General features: G+C 44.4%; 1 protein-coding gene and 1 long non-coding RNA gene across 9 annotated transcripts in view; both read right to left on the bottom strand.

Annotated features, from left to right (window-relative positions):
- LOC125961273 (uncharacterized) overlaps positions 1-23,243 on the bottom strand; it is a 217,981-nt gene that overhangs the window by 119,349 nt on the left and 75,389 nt on the right. The window lies entirely within an intron of this gene.
- Positions 1-23,243, bottom strand: part of TMEM241 (transmembrane protein 241) — a 219,716-nt gene that overhangs the window by 175,570 nt on the left and 20,903 nt on the right. For 7 of the 8 annotated variants that reach the window (XR_007471730.1, XR_007471731.1, XR_004485311.2 and 4 more), the window contains exons 4-6: positions 19,968-20,049; positions 6,609-6,686; positions 414-439 (exon numbers count right to left, since the gene is read on the bottom strand). Coding sequence is in view for 5 of the 8 variants with exons in the window: in XM_033435334.2 (XP_033291225.1) it covers positions 414-439; positions 6,609-6,686; positions 19,968-20,049 (186 nt within the window). In the remaining 3 variants the exon portion in view is untranslated. The remainder of the gene's footprint in view (positions 1-413; positions 440-6,608; positions 6,687-19,967; positions 20,050-23,243) is intronic. The other variant, XM_033435331.2, reaches the window with a different exon arrangement.

The raw sequence follows: 23,243 nt of genomic DNA, 5'->3' as shown, positions 1-23,243 counted from the left end.
GGCCCAAGACCACGACTCAGATCCGTGGATTCGCAGGCCAGTACTTTTCCACCACGGGAATTCTTAAAAACCCAATGAGGATCAAACATTATTTTTAAAACTTTAAGTCGCTTCCATTTTTCCATTTTCATTCTTCATCAGTATTGCACAACTCTTAGTGAAATTCTGGGCATCAATGGCTGAAATCGAGCATGAGTTGTTTTCCCCTTAGGGATAAAATATTTCAGAAAAAAAAAAAAGAGCAAATTTGAGAATAAGACACAAAATAGGGATATGTGAGTGTCTGTAATAAATTCCTCTGTCACCTCTCAAGTATGAATTGTCAACAGACGGTTTCTCATCGAAGTTAATATCAGGTTAAATCTTCTATTTTAGATGTTTGTGAAGTTGTTTTTTGTTTTTTTTAAACTTACCTACAGATCTTCGCAGGAGATGTTTTCTGTATGAAAATAAAGAGACGTACAATTAGTCTTTGAAAACCCTTTTTTGTTCCCCTTGAAAGTAAATATTTAGATCAAGAGGCACATAAATTATGAATAAGTTTATTGGGGGCTTAACAACTTGCTGCACTTCAGTATTTATTGAGGCTTTTTCTGCTTGGACCAAACGAAGGATGACTCAGAGGTCCAGAGTTGAGTCACTTCAGCAAAGCACCCTGGATGAGTAGTTTTACCGCTCTCACCATTAGAACTATGTTTACCCACAAAAAAGCAAAATGACGCCACGCCCAAGCCTTCGAATATCTTACACACCATGAAAAGGAGAGAGAAATCAATGTACCCTGTGTAGGAAAAGAAATTAAGCTCTTGTTCAACTTCTCTTCCGGTCTGTCTCTTTAAATTTTCCTTTCATTAATCCAGCTCTGACCCTGAGCAGTGCTATAAATTCTCTGGTATGATGTGTAAATTAGGAAACAGAAAAAAGGAGAAGGGACATTTGACTCCATCCCTAGAGAGAAGGAAAAAAGGGCAGATTGGGGAAATCTAAAGTTGCCGTTTAGAGCTCCCTGAAATGAAGAAATTCTAATGCATACTCTACCTTTGTTACCTCCTTTTTATTGGTCAGTTTAAGGGAATTAGTCCTTGGCACTTGGGAAGAAAGCTCTAGCAGGAAGAAGCATAGATTTTTTTCATATTTGACAGGGGAAATGGTCAGGCAAGATAATAGATTAATTCTGGACATTTCAGAAGGATTATTTTGCTAGTTGAGGACAAACTGCAATTTTCTTTTACTCCAGCTCAGATAAAGTGTGAACTATGAACATATTGTTTAAAAATGAAGCACTCAAAAGGTACAAAATTTCAGTTATTATAAAATAAGCAAAGCCTGGGGACGTAACATACAGTGCGGTGACTATAGTTAACAGCAGCATATTGTATTGAATATATTCGAAAGTTGCTAAGAGAGTAGATCTTAAAACTTCTCATCACAAGAAAAACAAATGCGTGGTCATGGATGTTAACTAGACTTATTGTGGCAATCATTTCGAAATATATACAAACATTGAATCATATTGAACACCTGAAACAAATATAATTTTATCTGTCAATTATATCTCAATTTTTTAAAAAAGTAAAGCACTGGCAAGAGAAACATGTGGTTTGCTATGAAGGCTATCTTAAGCTTTCATGTGTGACTAAATAATCCACATTGCATTGTTTTAATAAACACACGATGTGTGTGTACAAAGCAGTGGCTCCCATCTTTAGATCCTTTGTTATCTCTTATACGTTATCTTTCATCTTTGTGGAACCGGCCTCAGCAGAGACCAAAGGCAAAGCCAACCTTGACTCCACTGCCCCCCAGTGGGGACACTTATCCCTTCAGTACAGAAAGGATGACACACGCAGAGGTGACCTGGCTCCCACCTGGATAACTGCCCCCAACATGGGAAAACGTGTCACTAAAAGATTCTGAGCTAAATAAAGCTGACATTTCCAGAGTTCGGAGGAAGAGAAGGAATGGAGAGGATGGAGACAAAAAGGATGCTCAACTCTTCCATGAGTGACATGTTCACCAGCAGGTGCTCGGGGGCTTCCGTTACAGGGCAGCAAATCAACTCTAGTGCCTGAAGGAGTTTGCCCATCCCACAGAGGAGAGTCCTTTTTATTTTGACCTCCTCTGACTACAGGAGCCCAGAACCTGAGACATGGAGAGTGAACACCAGCAAGAAATTCATTACGGAGCTCCAGCCCCCGAGGCTCCGAGAGCAACCGAGGAGTCTGTGTCCGGGATTCCCCTCCGCAAGCCCCTCGGTCCCCAAATCACCCAGTGATGAGTCCCAACGACATCTCAGCTCTGCGTGGGTCACTACAACTCCTCAAGAGTCACGTTGCCAAAGTCACAGGAAGTAGCTGACGCCGCTCTGGGTAAGCTAACGCGCTCTGAGGACTGCTGGTGCTGTCCTAGGTGCTCGACACATGTTGACTCGTGTCACTATGGGTTAATGTACGGTCCTGGGTTACGTGCTACAGATGAGGATTCTGAGGCACAGAGAAATCAGGTAAGTTGCTTGGGATCACAGGGTGTGCGCCCAGGCGATCGAGCTCCAGAGTCTGACCCTTTCGGACTCCATTCTGTCACAGCCAGTCCTGCAGTGACACCCACCGGCCCTTTCAGGCCACTGGCCTTCATTGGCTGCTTCCTCTCTGCCTGGAGTGCCCAGAAAATTCCTACCCATTTGTGTGACTGGGCTTATATATGGCCCTGGCAAGCAGACTTACCCACGGTGCACCCACACGTCTGTTTCAGCCCATAGGACATTCTATGGGCATCCCAGCACCTGTTTACATGTCAGCTCCCCATTCAGCCTGAGTTCTGTGAGGGTGATAAATGTGTCTCTCCACATCTGTAGCTGTAGAGCTAGCCAGATGTTTGACAAGTAGCATATACTTCATAAATGTTGAGCTAACCAATGAATGAATAGCAGTATTCTAAGGTTAAACCGTGGCAAATATATCTGCCAAGTTATTGAGACTAATTCCACAAGCCACACGCTAACTTAGAGTCAAACTGTGTGCGTGTGTGTGCACATACACAAAGAACTAGTTATGGCTGGTGACAATGAACCACAGCCCAGATAGAGCTTATTCTCCTCATCTGGGAGCAAGGTCATGAAGAGGTCAACTCTACTCTCCCAAGGCCATTCTAGGGAAACCTGACACGTAATGGACCAAAGAGCCTACGTCCGGAGTCACAGGTCAAGTCTGAGAGGTGGCGTCCAACCATGTTCCTCATGACACCCGGTCGCTTGGTCATGGCTCCAGGCTGAATGATCAGGAATGTAAATCATATGAAGAACAGATCACGGTCATCTTCATCACAGAGCAGATTTTAACGCCAAACTACTAGAAACCACCTACAAATCTACAAACAGGGACCGGCCAACACACTGCATTCCATGTGGAGAGAAATGAGGCATTTAGGGATTCCGACAAATCGATCAATGGAAAAACAGGACGTATTTTATCATTTCTGTAAATATTCTACATATGTCTGAACTGAATGAATGAAGTCGTTTCCTCTAGGAAGTAAGATCACAGTTGATTTCTGACATTTTTTTTCTCTGCATTTTCTACGACTTATTACATCTTATGATATTCGTAAAGGAAAGAAAGGGTTTTTTAAAAAAATAACTAAATAGATATGTAACCCACTCAATTGTTTCCTAATTTGCCCTGACAAGAAATGATGTTGTTTTGTGTCAGTAATGAAATGGAGTTGAAGATTCACAATATTTTGGTATTCACCCAATTGCTTCCGAGGAAAGGTCCTCTTGGCCTGGGAGTCTGACCCTTGCGCTCTGCTTGGTGGAAATACACTGAGGACCCTCTAGCCCCATGTCCCACCCTCACCTTCACCTGCCTGATCTGACTTGTCCATCAAGAAGCAATACCCCATGGAGGGACTTCCCTGGCGGTCCAGTGGTTAAGACAGCGCACTTCCAATGCAGGGGGTGCAGGTTCTATCCCTGGTCAGGGCATGAAGAACCCACATGCCACATGGTGTGGCCCCCCCAAAAAAGAAAGAAGCAGTATCCCATGAAGATGGCTGGATCTCATCCCTAGACCAGGTAAATCTTCATTTTTAATTCACACAAAAGGTATCCATTTTGTGAATAAGAAGTCTTCTTTGGAATTTGAGTGGAATTGAGTCAGGGTCTGACTAGTCTCCCAGAACCTGAGCAGCTCCTGGAACCTAAGTGACCAGTTAGTGAATATTTCAGCTCAGCTCCAGTCCTTGGGCTGAGACCTGAGGCTCCAAAAAACACCCAACCACAGGGTCACTGCAGTGAGAGGGCTGGAAGCAGGCAGAGACACAGGGAAAATCATACTGTATTTCGCTGAATTTAAGATGCCACTGATTGTAAAATTAGTATTTTTTATACTACTAAGAAAAAAAAAACCAACAAACATTAGACCAGGACATACCATTGACTATAAAACCACCCTGATTTTAGATCGTGAAAACTTATTTTTTATTTTTTAAAGAATTATTTTATTTTTACTTATTTATTTTTTTGACCACACTACGCAGCATGTGGGATCTTAGTTCCCTGACCAGGGATCGAACCTGTGCCCCCTGCAGTGGAAGCACTTAACCACTGGACCGCCAGGGAAGTCCCGATAGTGAAAATGTTAGATGTGAGAAAAAGCAGCCCATGTTAGAATTGATGAAATATGGAAATTGCAAGCTGGTGTGATAAGTAAAATGTCAGCTGAAGGTGCCCAAGCTGCCTGAGGTGTCAGGGAAGGTTCCCACGGCAAGCAGATCAGCCTAAAGTACGGAGCCTCGCTGGAGTCACTACAGGCTTCCCTCGCCTCCCGTAATCCATTCTCCTCCGCAGAAACTGGGGGAGCTTTTAACACTGGGAAGCTGCACAGTGTCTGTGGGCCTTATAACCCAACCGGTTCCTCCCAGTGCACTCAGCATAAATCCCAAATTCCTAGCTCAGCCCCACAGGCCCGTCTCCAGCCTCGTCCTAAGCGCCCCCTCTCTTTCTCATCAAGCTCCAGCCACACAGCCCGGAATGACTTCTACCAAGTCCCTTCCTACGTCTGGTCCTTTGCATCTGCTGCTTCCTCTTCCAGGGAGCCCTCCCCTCCCCACCATGTCTAACTCCTGTTCATCCTTTGTCTGTGTTTAATGTCACTTCCCCAGAGTGGCCTGCTCTGGCCACACAATCGAGCAGGTGGGTCTAATTCTTAGTTTAATGTCTGTCTCCCCTTCTGGGCTGATGCTCTGTAAAGAGCAGCGATCATGCCTCTTGCTTACGACTGCAGACCCAGGCCTGGCGGGGTGGCCACATACACAGGGATGTAGAAATATTCATAGAGTGAACGGGACAGGGGTGCACGAAGAGGTTTGCTGACAGATCAGAGGAGAGAAATGCTACGACATAGTCTAGGGAAAATGAGAAGTTTGGTTGTGGCTGGAATTTCTGAAGCCAGAGAGGTGGATGGGGCCCAGGTGGTGAAGGGCTTTGCAGGCCTCCAGGTAGCTTCTGGGTGGTCCTGAAGGGCTGTAGGTAGGGGGACATGATCAGATCCATGTATCAGAAAGGTCCCTCGGGAGTGTTGGTGTGTGGAGTGGCCTTGGCCACAGGAAAGGTGTCTCTCTGTCCCTGGCACACCTGTAAGAAGTGTGCCACCTGCATGGCCCACTAGCCTCTCTCAAGCTTAAAAGTTCCAAAATTTTGATGTGAAGTCATTTGAAACAGGCAGATGTTAGAAAAAAGGAACTCTCAAAACAGGTACCAAACTAAAACCACCAATCACGTTAAAAATCATAGCGAAGGGCTTCCCTGGTGGCACAGTGGTTGAGAGTCCGCCTGCCGATGCAGGGGACATGGGTTCGTGCCCCGGTCCGGGAAGATCCCACATGCCGCGGAGCGGCTGGGCGTGTGAGCCATGGCTACTGAGCCTGCGCGTCCGGGGCCTATGCTCCGCAACGGGAGAGGCCACAACAGTGAGAGGCCCGCGTACCGCAAAAAAAAAAAAAAAAAAAAATCATAGCTAAACTACACAGTAGGTACAAAGCACCTACTATGTGCCGGAAAGTGTTGGGAGCACCTACTAGCACCTGTGCTGCATGGTGTCCTCCCAACGACTCTTTGAGTGGGTGACATTTCTCTCCCCTTTTCATGGATGGAGGCCCGGAAGGTGAGGAAACATGTTCCAACTGGTGGAAGGCAGAGCTGGGGTCGGGAGGAAAAGAGGATGTCCACAGGGTGGGCTAAAGCTCCCAGCACCTTGTGGGAAGCTCGCCAAATATTTCCTCATGGTGATGGGATGCGGTGGGGGGAGGGGGGGAATGCCCCCCCACCACCATCCAGGCCCACAGTCATCTCTACCTCGGCCCCCCAGGCCCTGGCTCAGCGCTGGCCTGGGGTTGAGGTCCATTCAGACCCACAAGCATCCCCACGTACGTTTGGTGAACTGAAGGGATGTCAAAACCGTGATCCTTGAAATTAGTGACCACCGTCAGGCAGGCTTGACTGGAAACAGATGGCAGGAAAAGGCAGACACTAATCTGGACCATACATAAAAAGCACGTCTTTGAAATTTCAAGCAAGGGAAGTGAAACTAGCCTTTTGCGTAATCATTTACCTCTTTCTGAAAACACTTCTGGTGCCCACAGATTATAACTTCGGCTACATTATGCAAAGTGAGAAACACAGGAATGGCCTGAAAGAAAACAAAGGAATAAGCATGAAAATATTTTCTTGGATCTCATAATTACATAATTCTTGATTTACGCTTAAAAATAAAGATCTGTGGGCACTGTTGGCATTCACACTGATACTGCTCTCCAGCAAAAACTCTTCCGCGTGGATCAGTGTTCTTGCTTACAGCACTGTGCTCAGTAGGGTGGATGTACAGGTTCCCCTCTTACGGGTATTCTCATCATTTATTAAGCACCTACTGTGTGTCAGGTGCCATGCCAGGTGCAAGGGACACATCCTGTGAACAGGTGGACACATGTTAGAGAGGCTGTCCCTATTGAGGTAAGAGCTCTGACCGAATGCACAGAAAGGCATGACCAACCCAGTGTGGGCAGAGCACGCCTTCTCGGAGGAAGTGAAGTCCAAAGTCTAAACGGGAACAGAATGATGAACTAGAATGAGCCCAGGGACTTCAATGGTGGTCCACTGGTTAATACTCTGCACTCCCAACGCAGGGGACATGGGTTCGATATCTGGTTGGGGAACTGAGATCCTGCATGACGCATGGCATGGCCAAAGGGAAAAAAGAAAAAAAAAAGAATGAGCCCAGCAAAAAGAGACAAGGCGGGAGAGGGCTGGAGGCACACACAAGGGCCCAGAGGAGTGAGGAAGCCCACCTCCTCGGGGACCCAGGGAGAGTTGAGTGGGGTGGAATATAGTGTGGAAGGGAAAAGTGGGGGAGAGGAAGGCGGAGAGGTAATCACGGGCCCTATCAGGGAATCAGGACCGTCCCAAGGACCACAAGATACTGAAGAGTTTAAAGCCCACCGTGCATGATTTGATCTGCGTGTTTAGGGGACCTTGGACTGCTGGGTGGGGCAAAGGAGGCAGAGACGGTTGCGAAAGTTCAGTGGTGCGGTAGACGGAAAAACGGCCCTCCAAACTATAGCTGCATCCTAGTCCCTGGAGCCCATGAATGTCACCTCATAGGGTGAAAAAAGGGCCTTTGCAAACGGGATTAAGGTGAGAATCTGGAGGTGGAGAGATTACTCTGGATTATCTGGGTGGGTCCCAAATGCAAACACAGATCTCCTCCTAAGAGACAGGCAGAGATTCGACACACACAGAGGAGGAGGCGATGTGACCCCAGAGGCAGAGACTGGAATGATGCAGCCACGAGCCAAGGAGTGCCAGCAGCACCAGAAGCTGGAAGAGAGATGCAAGGAGCAGATTCTCCCCTAGAGCCTCTGGAGGGAGCGCAGCTCTGCTGACACACCTTGGTACTCACTTCAGACCCCTGGCCTCCAGAACTGGGAGAGAATAAATTTCTGTTGTTTTAAGCCACCTAGGTAGGTGGTAATTTGTTACAGCAGCTACAGGAAACTAATACAAGGAATGACAAGACGGTGGCCTGAACTTGGTAGTGGCAGCGAAGATGGAGAAAAGTGGCCACAGGAGGGAAATATTTAGGAGACTGAACTGCAGTAATTGATGGGATAACTGGGATCAACTTTGTACCCCAAAAAAGGGGGGGGGAGGGAGAAGATATAAAAAAAGGTAACACTCCAGTGGGTTATCAAGATACACAGAGTACCCACTGCACATTGACTATCGCTGGGCTGTTTGCTAAGAACAGCAGTCTTTCCTAATTTGATAGATAATCTTGACAAGGTAAAGGGGAGGGATTAAGGGGTGAGGGATTGTGCTATTGTCTTTGTTGCTGCTGCTGATGATAATGTCTCCTGGAAAGCAGAAAAAGATCAAGAATAATGCACGGGTTTTGGCATCAGCTGGGCTTCAGGCTCCAGCTCCACCATCTGCTAGTGGAGCAGGGCACGTATCCAAACAGTTTGCTCCTCTGTAGTATGAGGATAACAATATCTACGACCTGGAGCTATAGGGAGGAACGATGGAAATAATGCAGGAGCACTGCATGAAGGCTGTCAATATTAAGAGGTACCAAGCCCACGCTTAGTGGCCTCGATGGAGGACCTGAGCTGGGAAATTATTCCAGCTTTGAGGACTCTTAAGTGGGTCTTTAAGCAGATGTTGCTGCCCAACCACTTCCAGATGGATTTATTCTTTATCTTTCGGCTGCGTTGGGTCTTTATTACTGCGTGCAGGCTTTTCTCTAGTTGCGATGAGCGGGGGCTACTCTTCGTTGCGGTGCACGGGCTTCTCATTGTGGTGGCTTCTCTTGTTGTGGACCACAGGCTCTAGGCGCGGGCTTCAGTCGTTGTGGCACGTGGGCTCAGTAGTTGTGGCTCGCGGGCTCTAGAGCGCAGGCTCAGTAGTTGTGGCGCACGGGCTTAGTTGCTCCGCGGCATGTGGGATCTTCCCAGACCAGGGCTTGAACCCGGGTCCCCTGCATTGGCAGGTGGATTCTTAACCACTGTGCCACCAGGGAAGTCCCTGGGAGTATATATTTTTACCTTGTCTTTAAGACTTTTATAACTGTATAGCTCTGCCCTATTTTGGTATTTTGTTCTAACTCGCACTGTTTCATTTCATTCTGAGCTCTCACCTTACATTTTTCTTGCCTTTTTAACGTTCTCTACTCCTTTAAAAGTGCAGCTGAAACTTTTTTCCTTTTAAAATCATCCTTTAATTATTTTCTGTTTTTCATCTTTTGTGCTTCTTTTTATCCCTCTTAAACTTTTATATTTTCAATTATTCTTTATGTATTTTAAGATTATTAAAGAGATTTTTTTTTAATTGGCTTTATCCATTGGGCTCATGTTTGGAAAACGTGGGCCCTGGCCTTCTAGGTCTGAGCCTAAGAAGATAGCACAGAAAATCTTAGAGAGGTTAACCCTGTGGTACATGACATGAAAATGAAAGGGCAACCTGGATCTTATTTATTTAAAATTAAGCCCTGATTTAAAATGCTTTTGCCTCCTTGACTATAAAATCAGTAAGGAAACGAGATTTAGGGTGACTCTAGATGCTAACTCTAGACTTCAAGGAGGCTTAATTTTCTCAATTTTATAAACTGTGGACAGGTTTCTCCATCTGCCTAGGAGATTCTGATCAGATTCTGGAAAAGGATCTATCTACACATACAGAACTGATTTTACTTTATTTTTTATTCTATTTTATTTTTAATTTTTTAAAAGAAAGTTGCCTTTTAATTTTTTAAATTAAAAATTTTTTTAAATATTTATTTATTAATTATTTATTTTTGGCTGCACCGGGTCTTATTTGCAGCATACAAGATCTTTAGTTGCAGCATGTGGGTTCCTTAGTTGTGGCATGCGAACTCTTAGTTGAGTCATGCATGCAGGATCTATTTCCCCAACCACGGATGGAACCCAGGCTCCCTGCATTGGGAGCGCGGAGTCTTAACCACTGGACCACCAGGGAAGTCCCCAGAACTGATATTAAAGTTCTCTAATAATAGATACCAACAATGTGTTCAGCACAGTGCTAATTATTTTAATTGCATTCTCTTATTTAAACCATATCTCAACAACTGTATCCACGGATGCTTGTTGCCCTGATTTACAGACAAGGAAACTGAAGCTTAGAGTGATGGGGCAGCTTGCTGGCGAGCTCACAACTAGTTCTGGGTATGACTCCATGACTCCAACCCAGTAACGGCAATGCCCACGCTCCCAGTCTCGCTGTTATGGAGCCAAATTACAGCAAGCCCCCAGTGTAAACTTCCTGGACCTACAACTGTGCAATGTCCAATACCATTGTGTTCCAAATCCTGCCAGTCTGCTTCCCCCAGCAATATAACTGGTATGATCTAAAACAGATGACCTCGGAGTAAACTCTATGCCATTTTTTAAAGGGATATCTTCCATTTCCACTTAAAAATTTTTTAATCTGAATTTCTCAAGCCATTTTTTCGACTGAGGAGCTAACAGGCTTTAGAAACAGTAATTCTTTGACTGATTTTATCAGCCTCCATAGAGATCTATCAAAAACAGTATTAAGGCAGTCTACAATTTATGATTACTGATTTTCCCTTGGCCTCTACCTCTGTGCATGAAGCCCCAGTCTGAACTACGTTATTAGTTCAAGAGTCTCCAGTGACTGATTATTTTAGAAAACCTGCCTTTTATCTTTATGGAGTGAGGTTCAGCAGGACTTATTTTTGTGAAATCAGACAGAAGTTCTGAGAAATGAGGACTTCCCTGGCAATCCAGTGGTTAAGACTCTGCGCTTCCACTGCAGGGGGCACAGGTTCGATCCCTGGTTGGGGAAATAAGATCCCACAAGCCACACGGTGCAGGCAAAAAAACAAAAAGTTCTGAGATATGATAACAATAATAGCTAAGATATATTGAATACTTACTATGTACCAGACTCTGTTGTTTTTTTTAAAATGTTACTGCTGTCACTGTACTTTTTTTTTTTTAATAAATTTATTTATTTATTTATTTTTGGCTGTGTTGGGTCTTCGTTGCTGCACGTGGGCTTTCTCTAGTTGCGGGGAGCCGGGGCTACTCTTCGTTGCAGTGCATGGGTTTCTTATTGTGGTGGCTTCTCTTGTTGTGGAGCATGGGCTCTAGGGTGCACGGGCTTCAGTTGTTGCAGAGCACGGGCTCAGTAGTTGTGGCTTGCAGGCTCTAGAGCATAGGCTCAGTAGTTATGGCACACGGGCTTAGTTGCTCTGCGGCATGTGGGATCTTCCCAGAGCAGGGCTCAAACCCATGTCTCCTGCACTGGCAGGCAGATTCTTAACCACTGTGCCACCAGGGAAGCCCCCAGACTCTGTTTTAATTGCTTTTACATATTGAATCATCATAATAAATCTATGAGGGGGATACTATTAACATTCCAGTTATACGGATGAGAAAAAAGAAAGGATGTATTTTGGTTCTCCTTTTTAACCTGCCTCTTAATAATTTGAAATCACTTTAGACGATCTAGACACTAGCTTGCTGCTAAAGAGAACAGAAAAACAAGTCTGTTCTTTCACATAGACTCTAGGAACGGGCTCAATAACAAAAGGTCCCCACCATATTTCATCAGGAAAAATGGCTCAAGATCAACTACCATGAAGCCCAAGTTATCAATTATGACACAAACTGTAATTGACCGAATTCAACTACCCTACAGTCCAATTCATTTCATTACTTAGGGGCACAGTTTGCAACTAATTTATTCTTAAAATTTTAACATTCACTTATAATTTTACATTGCATCCATGTACCATTGGAAATTTTTCTCTGGATGAAATTGGTAACTATTACTTAAGATTTTTCATTATTCCCATGCTTCCCAGAGTGGAATTTTCAAGTCTTGATTGTTATTTGTTCAGGTGTTGGAACGGACTTAAAACAGTTTTCTATGGAAAATCCTGGCCCTGCCCACAGGCATGGCCTCGGGTCATGCTGTAGGAGTGGGGATGACTCCCTTAGCCAAGTCCTGGGTCGACTTCTAAGTTTTTATAGAAAAACATCAATCCTAACTTCAATTTGGGTGATTTTTAAATATGTGGACGTGGCCTTAATCTGCAATATACAATAATTGCTCGCCAGGCCCTTGCCAAAGAATGTACCTTTGAACTGTTGGCTGCCTAGTTTTCATCAAAATCATGCATGCCAGAAATAACTGTTCCTACAGGAAGGGAGCCGGATAATTGGAGAGCAGAGATTTTAGCCCCAGAGAATCGCTCCTACTGAACTGTGCTGTCATTAGGCCTCCAAAATGCACTAAGAATCCCAGAAATCAGGTTACCATTGTGTTTGTTATAAGGATGCGATTGAAGACCCTAAGTAGCCCAGTTTACCCTTTATGAGGACTCAGGACCTGACAGCAAGGAAGAAGCATGTCTGCGGCAACAACCCGCTTTTCTCTTACAAGCACTGAGAGTCTCGTAACTTCTTTATTCGGCTGCAGAAAGATGAGAGCTTTCTCATCTTTCCAAGGCCCAACTGTATTTATTTCATAAGATATGTGCTAAGTCTCTCTGTGGTCTCATCTAGTTCTTCTTCAATTACCCTTGACCTAGATTTCTTTTAAATTCTATTCATAAGAAATGCTTATCTTATTTTCATCATCATTATTCTTTTAAGCCACAACACATCCTTTTGGGAAGACAGTTGAGGTGTTTGAATATGTTTATGTGTACATATAAATGAATATATTCACAAATTGATTGGCATGAGATAAATTTGAGTGTTTATTTACATTAGTTTTATCATTCTGTCATTAACTGGCCAACACCTTTTTTTTTTTTTTTTTTTTGTGGCCGCACCAAGCGGCTTTTGGAATCTTAGTTCCCCGACCAGGGATCGAACCCGGGCCCTTGGCAATGAAAGCGTGGAGTCCTAACCACTGGACCTCCAGGGAACTCCCGGGTCAACTCCTTGAGGGCAGAGGGCCAGACTCCCTCTTTGCCAGAGTATCTCCAGCACCAGCTTGGAGGCCACCTCCCTCCTTCATCTGTTCATCACATAAAGTAGCTGACCTGTGTTTAGGGGCCTTTTTGTTTGAAAAATAGGCAGCTTAGAACGCCAGCTTGTAAGATGCATGGGAATAAGAACCTCACTTGGGGCCATAAATGCACATGCTACTACAGAGGGCAGGTTGGCCTGCTCTCAGTGAACTGCTATTTTTCTCACCCTTTTTTTACACGAGTGAATAGGAATGAATTCAGTTAAATTAAATATGCACCTCCTACAGCACCGGAAAGGGCTCTGAGTGAGGTGAGTGAGAACATATCCCCCTCCCCCATATAATCCTCAAGAAAATCTCTGTTGTAGCCTGGGGAGGGGAGTTATAAACATATCTTTTTAATTGTGGTAAAATAGACATATAAAATTTACCATTTTAACCGTTTTTACGTGTATAGTTCAGTGGCATTAAGTACATTCACATTGTTGTGCCACCATCACCACCATCCTTTCACAGAACTCTTTTCATCTGAAATTCTGTCCCCATTAAACAATAATTCCCCATTCTCCCCAGCCCACAGCTCCTGGTAAGCACCAATACTTTCTGTCTCTATAAATTTGACTCTTCTAAGTAACTCATATTAGTAGAATCATACGGGACTTGTCCTTTTGTGACTGACTTATTTCATTTAACATAATGTCTTCAAGGTTCATCCATGTTGTAGCATGTGTCAGAATTTTCTTCCTTTTTAAGCCTGAATAATATTCCATTGTACTGATATACTATTTTGTTTATCCATTCATCTGTCAACAGACACTTGGATTGTTTCCAACTTTTGGCTACTGTGAATAATGCTGCTGTGAACACAGGTATGCAAAATACCTGCTCAAGTCCCTGCTTTCAATTTTTTTGTTGGCTCATATAGTAACTCTATTTTCAATTTTTTGAGGAATCACCATACTGTTTTTCATTGCAGCTGTACCATTTTTGCATTCCCAAAAGCAGCGCACAAGAGTTCCAATTTCTCCACACCCTCACCAACACTTGTTATTTTCTATTTTTTTGATAACAGTCATCCTAATGGGCACGAAGTGGTATCTCATGATTTTGATTTGTATTTCCCTAATGCATAATGATGTTGAGTACCTCATCATGGGCTCAGTGGCCATTTGCATATCTTCTTTGGAGAAATGTCTATTCAAGTCCTTTGCCCAGTTTTCAATCAGGTTGTTTGGTTTTTGTTGTTGAATTTTAGGAGTTTTCTATGTGTTCTGGATATTAATCCCTTATCAGATAGATGATTTTCAAATATTTTCTCCCATTCTGTGAATTGCCATTTTACTCTGTTGACAGCGTGCTTAGATACACCGAAGTTTTTCATTTTGATGAAGTCCAATTTGCCTATTTTTTTCTTTTGTTGCACGTGTCTTGCTGTTACAGCCAATAAATCACTGCTAAGTCCAGTGTCATGAAGTTTTCCGCTTGGAGCCCAGTTTTAATAAGTCATTTTATAAGGGTTATGGAAAACATCTTTAGATGGGGCAGGAACATAACTAAAATGCAGAGGAGGGGGTTATTATTTTGCCACTACGCCCACATCTTAAGTAATCCTTGCAATCGGACTCTGATCACCTCTGATGAGAAAACCATGTGAAAGAGAACTGCCTCTAACCACAGCGACAGGGAACCTTAGGGGAAGGGTCTCCATTCTACTGATAGATCAACATTTACGTCCTTTTCCCTGTGGATCCAAGATCCCTTACGTGATATTGGAGCCAAACCAAGCGGGAGGGAACCCACAGGCTCCAGTTTGCTTAACTGAGTGATTTCACTCCACGCGAGTCTGATTATCCATGTGTGTTTCCTCACCGACACCCCCGGCCAATCTCTATTCCATTGTGTTGAGTGAAGACAGAAACCCTGACAAACAGTTAGGGAAGGCTCAAGATCAAAGTGCTGGGTAGGAAACCAAGGCCAGTCCTGTCGAGATGCCTCAGTTTAGATTTGCAGAGTCTTCCAACTGCTGACCCTAAGCAAGAAAACAGCATGGTTTGAGCACCCAGATCACCAGCACTGGGATGGCTTCTCCCTGAAGCTCCTGAGTGTGAGAATCTGCACATCTGTTCTAAACACTCACCAGCACAGGCTTTGAGGCAATCCTGTCCAGCTGAGAAGGGCTGCGGCAGGGAAATTATAATGAGAGTAGTAACGACTGGTTGACGTTGTCCTGTCCCTCCAAAGACTGACATTCATGCCATCAGCCCTCATCACTGTGACCTTATTCAGGGCAGGAACGCTGGCGACGCAGAGCTAAATTAGCCCCTGTAGAAGGGAGGACAGCCACACGGCTCCTCTCCCCTCCTCCCAGCTCCATCCTGATGGGCTCATCTCCTTTGCTTATTGTGATTTAGGGAGGAAAGAGGGTAAGCATTGCAGATGAACCTCTATCGTCGGACAGGCTTGAGTTTGCATCTCCGCTTTAACATTTACTAGTTGGTGACCTTGGTCAAATAATTTGCATCTCAGTTTCCCGAACTGTAGATGGGAGTAATTAAGTCCAACTTCATATGTCATGAGGGTTAACAATAGGAAGTGCCCGGCACACATATATAACACTGACTATTCACGATGCCTGTTCCCATGGTGAGTTGTGTGTCTCTCACGGATTCCCCTGGAAGTTCTTCAAGGTCAGGAAGCAGGTCTTCTTCCTCATTAAGCCCCCAGAAGTAGATTCCCCAATAAATATTTGCTGAATGGAGAGCCACAAGAATAATCTCCTTCCCTTAATTCTATCATTCGGTTGTGAGTTCCAGGTAGAAAAATCAATAAAGAACTGCCCCACCTCGCCTTTGAAGAGTTACATCAGCTTACTCTCAGGAGTTGCACATCAGAAGGATAGCTTCAAAGTCTTGTCAGATGAAGGAGGCCTTTATGGAGCACAGCAACTTCCTAAGTGTTTTGCATAACAACACACCCACGGATTTTAACTGAGCATCTTTCCCCCAGGTCCTCGTGGATTCATGGAACTGCCAGCCTGGCACCAGTACACTGACACGGGTTTTCCATCTAACACAAGCTGTACGACTGCCTCGTGTTTCATCCACTCTGTAAATTTTTAAGCAACTATGTAAAAACGAAAAACTCAGAAAACAAAGAACAGATGCTGGGTTGAGTTATTTCACTAAAAAAAACAATAAGTGTCTCCTTTCTGTCCTCCTCCCACTCTAACTGGATATATTTGGTTTGGGGTTGTTTCCCTTTGCTCAGAGTTTGAATCGCAGCAGCTTCCTCCTGCCAATGAGAGAAGACTGTGCTCTAGGCCAGGGGCACTCCAATGCGGTCCCTCCAAAAGATAAGGACCTCGCACAGAATATAAGTCAGTGCACTGCTTCCTTCCTCAAAAAGTCCTGCTATGAAAAAAAAATGTCAGCTCAAACTAATCAGCGTGTTTAGTGCCAAGCGTGATGCTCATTCTGGCACAATCTCCTTACAGACAGGTAACAAAGAGCTCACAGGCTATCACCTTCTGTGGACCACACTCTGAGAAGCATTGTTCCAGGCTACAGAAATCTCCATCTGCCTGAGACGTACTAGACTGACATTTACAATGGACTTTTGAGGGTTTTCTTTGCCACCTAGCCTCCTTATCCCTTCCTTGGTAAAGCACTCCAATATAAAGCATCTGCCTCACCCTTTCTCAGTCTGTGGGTCCAGCTGGGGATCCTGTATGACCAGGGCGGGCCAAACAGTGCTCTGAGTCTCTCCAGTCACAGTGAATGGTTCAGAAAAGTCATGATCCAGGACTGGTCAATCAATGTAAATCCATCCGGCTTTTAGACCTGGGATGGGCAGTGGTCCTGACTGATGCAATCAGAGTGAACTGTGAGACTCATACAGAAGCTACAAGGAAGACAGTCTTTCCATTAGACTTAAAATTGAGGATGTCAGCCTGAAGTCAACAACATCCATGAGGCGAGAGCCTGGCTGTGAAATGAAGCAAAGACAGAGAGCAGAACTGAACGAGAGACAGAAGCTGGATTCTGAGGAGGTCATTGGAACCTCTGGGTCAAGCCATGCCTGAAGCAGTTTCTACACTATGACTTTTCATTAATGTGAATCAGGAGATTTCCCTTTACTTAGACCAGTTGGTGAGCTTTCTAACACTTGCAACCAAGAGTCTCAAGTTTATGCATGTCTACTGTACCCTGGGCTCATTCTAAAATCCATATACCTTGATCCTAAAGAGACACATCTGAAAAGGCAAAAGGTGGGGAGTCAGAAGAGCTGCCACTACCTGGGACTAGAGTCAGCTTACCGAGACTTCCCACACCTACGTGTTTTCCTCTGCCAGGTTATTAACATGTGCCTCACATATCAGGTGACTGTGAGACTCACATGAAAAGATACAAAGGAAATCACTCCGGAGAACACATGAAAAAGCACTATACAGGGCTTCCCTGGTGGCGCAGTGGTTGAGAGTCCGCCTGCTGATTCAGGGGACACGGGTTCGTGCCCCGGTCCGGGAAGATCCCACGTGCCGCGGAGCGGCTGGGCCCGTGAGCCATGGCTGCTGAGCCTGCGCATCCGGAGCCTGTGCTCCGCAATGGGAGAGGCCCGCGTACCGCAAAAAACAAAAAAACAAACAAACAAAAAAAAGCACTATACAAACAAAAAATTATTATCATTATTAGCACAACACCTTAGTTATTCAAACTTCAAAACTCTGGCATCCATAACTATCCAGAGCCTACAAAAAATTTCAAAAACTTTTGTACAACGAAAGATTGTTTTTTGTTTTCCAGTCAAATCCTATACTCTGCTATAGAAGAGGAAGCTCCCCCTGCAGGCCAGAGGCCGTAAAGCGAGGTCATGGACTTGGAGGAGCCTGACAGCATCAGGAGCAGGCAGCTGAGAGCCAGCCTGGCCCCCTGTTCTGGGCTCAGCACCAACGTGCTCTGTGGCTCACTTCTTAGGTCACCCAGGCTATTTTCTCCCCCATCACACACACCATCCCATCTACTCAAGCTTATGAATCATGAAAGGAAAATGATGATTTAATTTAGAAATTATCGATTTAATTTAGAAATTATCACAGTTAATTCTCAGCCACTACTTTGCAGCTTTGGGGTTGTCCTAACAATACTATTATTATCCAGAGAGGCACATTTTGTTTTTACTGTTTTCATATCTGAGGCCTAAGGGGCCAACATAACAACAAACTTTACATTAAAAGACTGAATCGTTTGAAAATTTCTCATGTTTTCAAACATTAGAATACAATCATTTTCTGATAGATTAAAAACAGCAATTAGAGTATAAAACCATTCCTGAAGACCTAAATAGACGTTTCTCCAAAAAAGACACACAGATGGCCAACAAACACATGAAAAGATGCTCAACATCACTAATCATTAGAGAAATGCAAATCAAAACTACAATGAGGTATCACCTCATACCAGTCAGAATGGCCATCATCAAAAAATCTACAAACAATAAATGCTGGAGAGGGTGTGGAGAAAAGGGAACCCTCTTGCACTACTGATGGGAATGTAAATTGATACAGCCACTATGGAGAACAGTATGGAGGTTCCTTAAAAAACTAAAAATAGAACTACCATATGACCCAGCAATCCCACTACTGGGCATATACCCTGAGAAAACCATAATTCAAAAAGATACATGTACCCCAATGTTCATTGCGCAGTATTTACAATAGCCAGGACATGGAAGCAACCTAACGTTCCACTGACAGACAAATGGATAAAGAAGATGTGGTACATATATACAATGGAATATTACTCAGCCATAAAAGGAAACAAAACTGGGTCATTTGCAGAGACTTGGCTGGACCTAGAGTCTGTCATACGGATTGAAGTAAATCAGAAAGGGAAAAACAAACATCGTATATTAACGCGTATATGTGGAATCTAGAAAAATGGTACAGACGAACCTATCTGCAGGGCAGGAATAAAGAGGCAGATGTAGAGAATGGACATGTGGACTTGGTGGGGGAGGGGGAAGTGGGATGAATAGGGAGATTGGCATTGACATATAAACACTACCATGTGTAAAATAGATAGCTAGTGGGAATCTGCTGTAGAGCACAGGGAGATCAGTTTGGTGCTCTGTGGTGACCTAGGTGGGTGGGATGGGGGGTGGGGTGGGAGGGAGGTCTAAGAGGGAGAGGATATATGTATACATATAGCTGATTCACTTCGTTGTACAGCAGAAAGTAATACAACATTGTAAAGCAACTATACCCCAATTAAAAAAACAAAACAAAACCTTAAGTATATGAAAACAAAAAGTTCCTGAGTTTTAAGCCACGTTCTGAGACTCTGGTCAATGCTGATATTTATGGATTCTCCTTTGGTGGCAAAATAACTAAATTTTTGGAGTTCCATATCATATATAACATAGCTGGAAGAAGTCTGTTCCTCACAGTACCCTCCTTTGAGGAGCTCAGTCCTGGGGTCTGGGTGGGAGGACAGAATGAACACTTGTTGCACTAGTGTCCCTGTGTACTGGGCATCAATTCCGTGCCAAGCATGCGAACCCACGACTAAGCCCAGCCCGCCCAGGCCGTGTTATTGATGGGCAGGGTCACGGTCCCCGGAAGCAAGGAGCAGACTGAGCCCACCCTCCCTGCTCCCAAGGACAGGGTGTATCCACGCAGAGCAGGCTCCACAGATATCACTACTCCGGCTTCCTGCGTCTCCATCTGCAGCTCTCCATCTTGTAAAACAAGTCAGTCCTTCCCTGTTATCTGGTTACCTTCAATTCAGGGAGTGGGACCACTCCACATTGGCCTCAGCCCCAAGACTTGTTCTTCAATCTACTGTGCCATCATTAAAGCTGTTGCTTTGCCCCCGATTGATCCAAGGCGCAACAAGTTAAAGGCAAAGGGGAAGAAGGGAGAGGGACTGTCCCCCGCAAAGCCTCTAACACTTACCAGTCTGGACAGTGCTCTGGAACCAGCATAGATGATACCCACAAACAGCACTGAAGCAGGAAGCCATGTCAAAACATCAGATCTGTAAAAGGGAAAGAGGCCATAGATTTCTGTCACTTTATGTCCAAAAGACCTCGCTGGAAGGTATGACGCTCCCATACACCAAATACAGCACTCATGGTTGTCTAAACATCCCCAGGTGACTTGTGAAGCATGATTTGCTCTGTATCATCGAGAGGGACGGAAGCTGACCAAGCCATCCTGCCTACAGTCCATCACTCAGCCAACGATGTGGCGTTACTGATCCCACAGTCGGGCACAGACGAGCTGGAGATGGAAAAGGTTTCCTGCAGGTTGGGAGAAAGAACAGATCTGATTTTTTTTAAAAGGAGCAGTGAATGTTATTCTTTGGAATTTAAGTAGCCAGAGGCTTTGAATACATGCCAAATTATTTAAAAAAATTTTTTTTTTTTTTTTTTTTTTGTGGTACGCGGGCCTCTCACTGTTGTGGCCTCTCACTGCTGTGGCCTCTCCCATTGCGGAGCACAGGCTCCGGATGCGCAGGCTCAGCGGCCATAGCTCACGGGCCCAGCTGCTCCGCGGCATGTGGGATCTTCCCGGACCGGGGCACGAATCCGTGTCCCCTGCATTGGCAGGCGGACTCTCAACCACTGCGCCACCAGGGAAGCCCTTTAAAAAATTTTTAAAGGCTATTTACCTAGGCAAGGTACCAAACAGCTCCAGGGAACCACAACAAAAGGCACCACAGTGTGAAAGGATGGAATTGAAAAGAGCGCCTGAACTTGAGCTGGGTGGCCAATTGCTGAGCCTCAAGCGTTTACCTGGGATGCCAGTTCAGGGAATCGCCAAGGACTTCTCAAGGGCACATTTCTCTGATTCCCTTGTGGCCACACCAAGAACTGCTTTTTCTTTTTCTTCTGTTTTTTTCTTTTTTTTGGCCACACTGCGTGGCTTGCAGGATCTTAGTTCCCTGACCAGGGGGACCAAACTCGGGCCCCTGGCAGTGAAAGCATGGAGTCCTAACCACTGGACAGCCAGTCCCAAGAACTGCTTTTTCAACACAGTTTAGAATCTTGCTCTCCTCAGAATACCATTCCTGTAGTTTCAGTTCTACACTGAAAACCTGGGGGAAGAAACTTCATTTTCTTTTTTGCACGAATCAGAAAAACAGCTACTGTGCAGTTTCCTTGTTGACAGCAGATGAACTGGACCGGTAGTGTTAATTCAGATTTAAGAAATTATCTGAATCTTGGTTTGAGTAAACTTGTGATCTGCATGCAATATTAACTAGATCGGAGAGCTTTTATATTTTCATACGTACACATAGGCTCTCCCCACCCTCATCATCAACATCCATTAGTTATTGAACTTTGTGAACTGGCATTGAAACATTACAACAATGTTTTGTTGCACCAATTTTATAAACTTTTACAGTGCAATACATGTTATTTCTCAGAGACAAACCAAAGTTTAATTTCTCAAGGTTCATGCTGTTTGCTTTAGCAGCATTTGATGGTGGATCTTTTATACACATTTGTAATAGATGAAAAATAAACCAGATTGCAAATACTTTTTCTTTCTTTTTTAAAGCAAACCATGTACCAAGTTTTTTGGTCCAAATTGTGTAGGATAAGTTAAATTGCATTCTAATAACCAATATGAGTGTATTTCTGTAAGTATAGTTATGTTGAAATAAAGTTTTACAAAGCAAAATCCCAGTCTTTCCATAGAGTACACATCACTGAGGGTGCAATTTGCTTCCCTCATCAGTTACAAATGCATTTGGTTCACTAATTCAAGTTCCCAGAGTTATTCTAAAATAAATATAAATTAATGGAGACATTCCAGCAGGATACAACATAATAATCCCAAGTAACTCAATGAACTGCTGTCCTGGGATGGAGCCTGTTCAAGAAGTGTTCTTTGTTAATTTTATTAACATGGGCAGGCACTCTATCATCAGACCTGCTTTTGTACAACTTCCCAGGGAACAGGGCATGAAAACGTTTCTAGTCTCAGATAAGGTCTTCGAACCCTACTTCCTGTATATAGTCATTCAGCCAAACTCACAGCAACTTGCAAGGTGCTCAGAGCGCCAGAGTTAATATTAACAGCAGCATCAGGGACTTCCCTGGTGGCACAGTGGTTAAGAATCCACCTGCCAATGCAGGGGACATGAGTTCAAGCCCTGGTCCGGGAAGATCCCACATGCCACGGAGCAACTAAACCTGTGCACCACAACTACTGAGCCTGCGCGCTAGAGCCCACGAGCCACAACTACTGAAGCCCACGTGCCACAACTACTGAAGCCCGCACACCTAGAGCCGGTGCTCCACAACAAGAGAAGCCACCACAATGAGAAGCCCATGCATCACAACGAGAAGCCCTCGCACCACAACGAAGAGTAGCCCCCGCTCTCCGCAACTAGAGAAAGCCCGCTCGCAGCAACAAAGACCCAAAGCAGCCAAAAATAAATTTAAAAAACAAACAAACCACAAAAAAAAACAGCAGCATCACCAATGACATTTTTTGAGCCCTTGCTGCAAACCAGGCACTGTGCTAAATGTTTTCTACACTGTAATCTTTTTAAAATCTGTGGGAGTTCCCCGGTTGCCTAGTGGTTAGGATTCCAGGCTTTCACTGCTGTGGCCTGGGTTCAATCCCTGGTGGGGGAACTGAGATCCTGCAAGCTGTGCAGCGTGGCCAAAAAATATTTATCTAAAAATAGATAAATAAAAAAAATAATAAAATCTGCACAACAATCTCACGAGGAAAGTATCATTATTATTATCATTATTACCCCCACTGTGCAGATGAGGAAACCGAGGCACAAAGAGTTTAAGTAATTTGTCTATGGTCAGAAAAGCTGGTAATGGCAAAGCCACAATTTGAATTCAGGCCTGTCTGACTTAAAACCTTGCTTTTAACCGCCTCTCATACTTTACCCTCAAGGATCTCATAATAATCTAATGTGAGACAATGATATATAAATAAATAAGTTGCAAACACAACATGATTTTGCCCTGGTAGCAGCTCAAGCAGCCGGTTATCTGAGAAATATTCTGCTATTACTAGTCCTGCTGCCATCACAGACATCTGTACTTCCAACCAAAAGGTGAACAAAGAATGGAAATGCCAGCCTCCATCCTAAAGGGCCAAGCTAATATCGACCAATTGCTACTCTTCTAGGAAAAGGCTTTCCCATTAGACATTAAGGGCCAAGTCCCATGACATGCTGTGCCCTAGAAGGAAGCC

The sequence above is a fragment of the Orcinus orca genome, chromosome 15 (genome assembly GCF_937001465.1).
Source record: "Orcinus orca chromosome 15, mOrcOrc1.1, whole genome shotgun sequence".
NCBI lineage: Eukaryota > Metazoa > Chordata > Mammalia > Artiodactyla > Delphinidae > Orcinus > Orcinus orca.
Note: the sequence above shows the minus strand (reverse complement) of the source record. Positions and strands in the feature narration are given on the sequence as shown.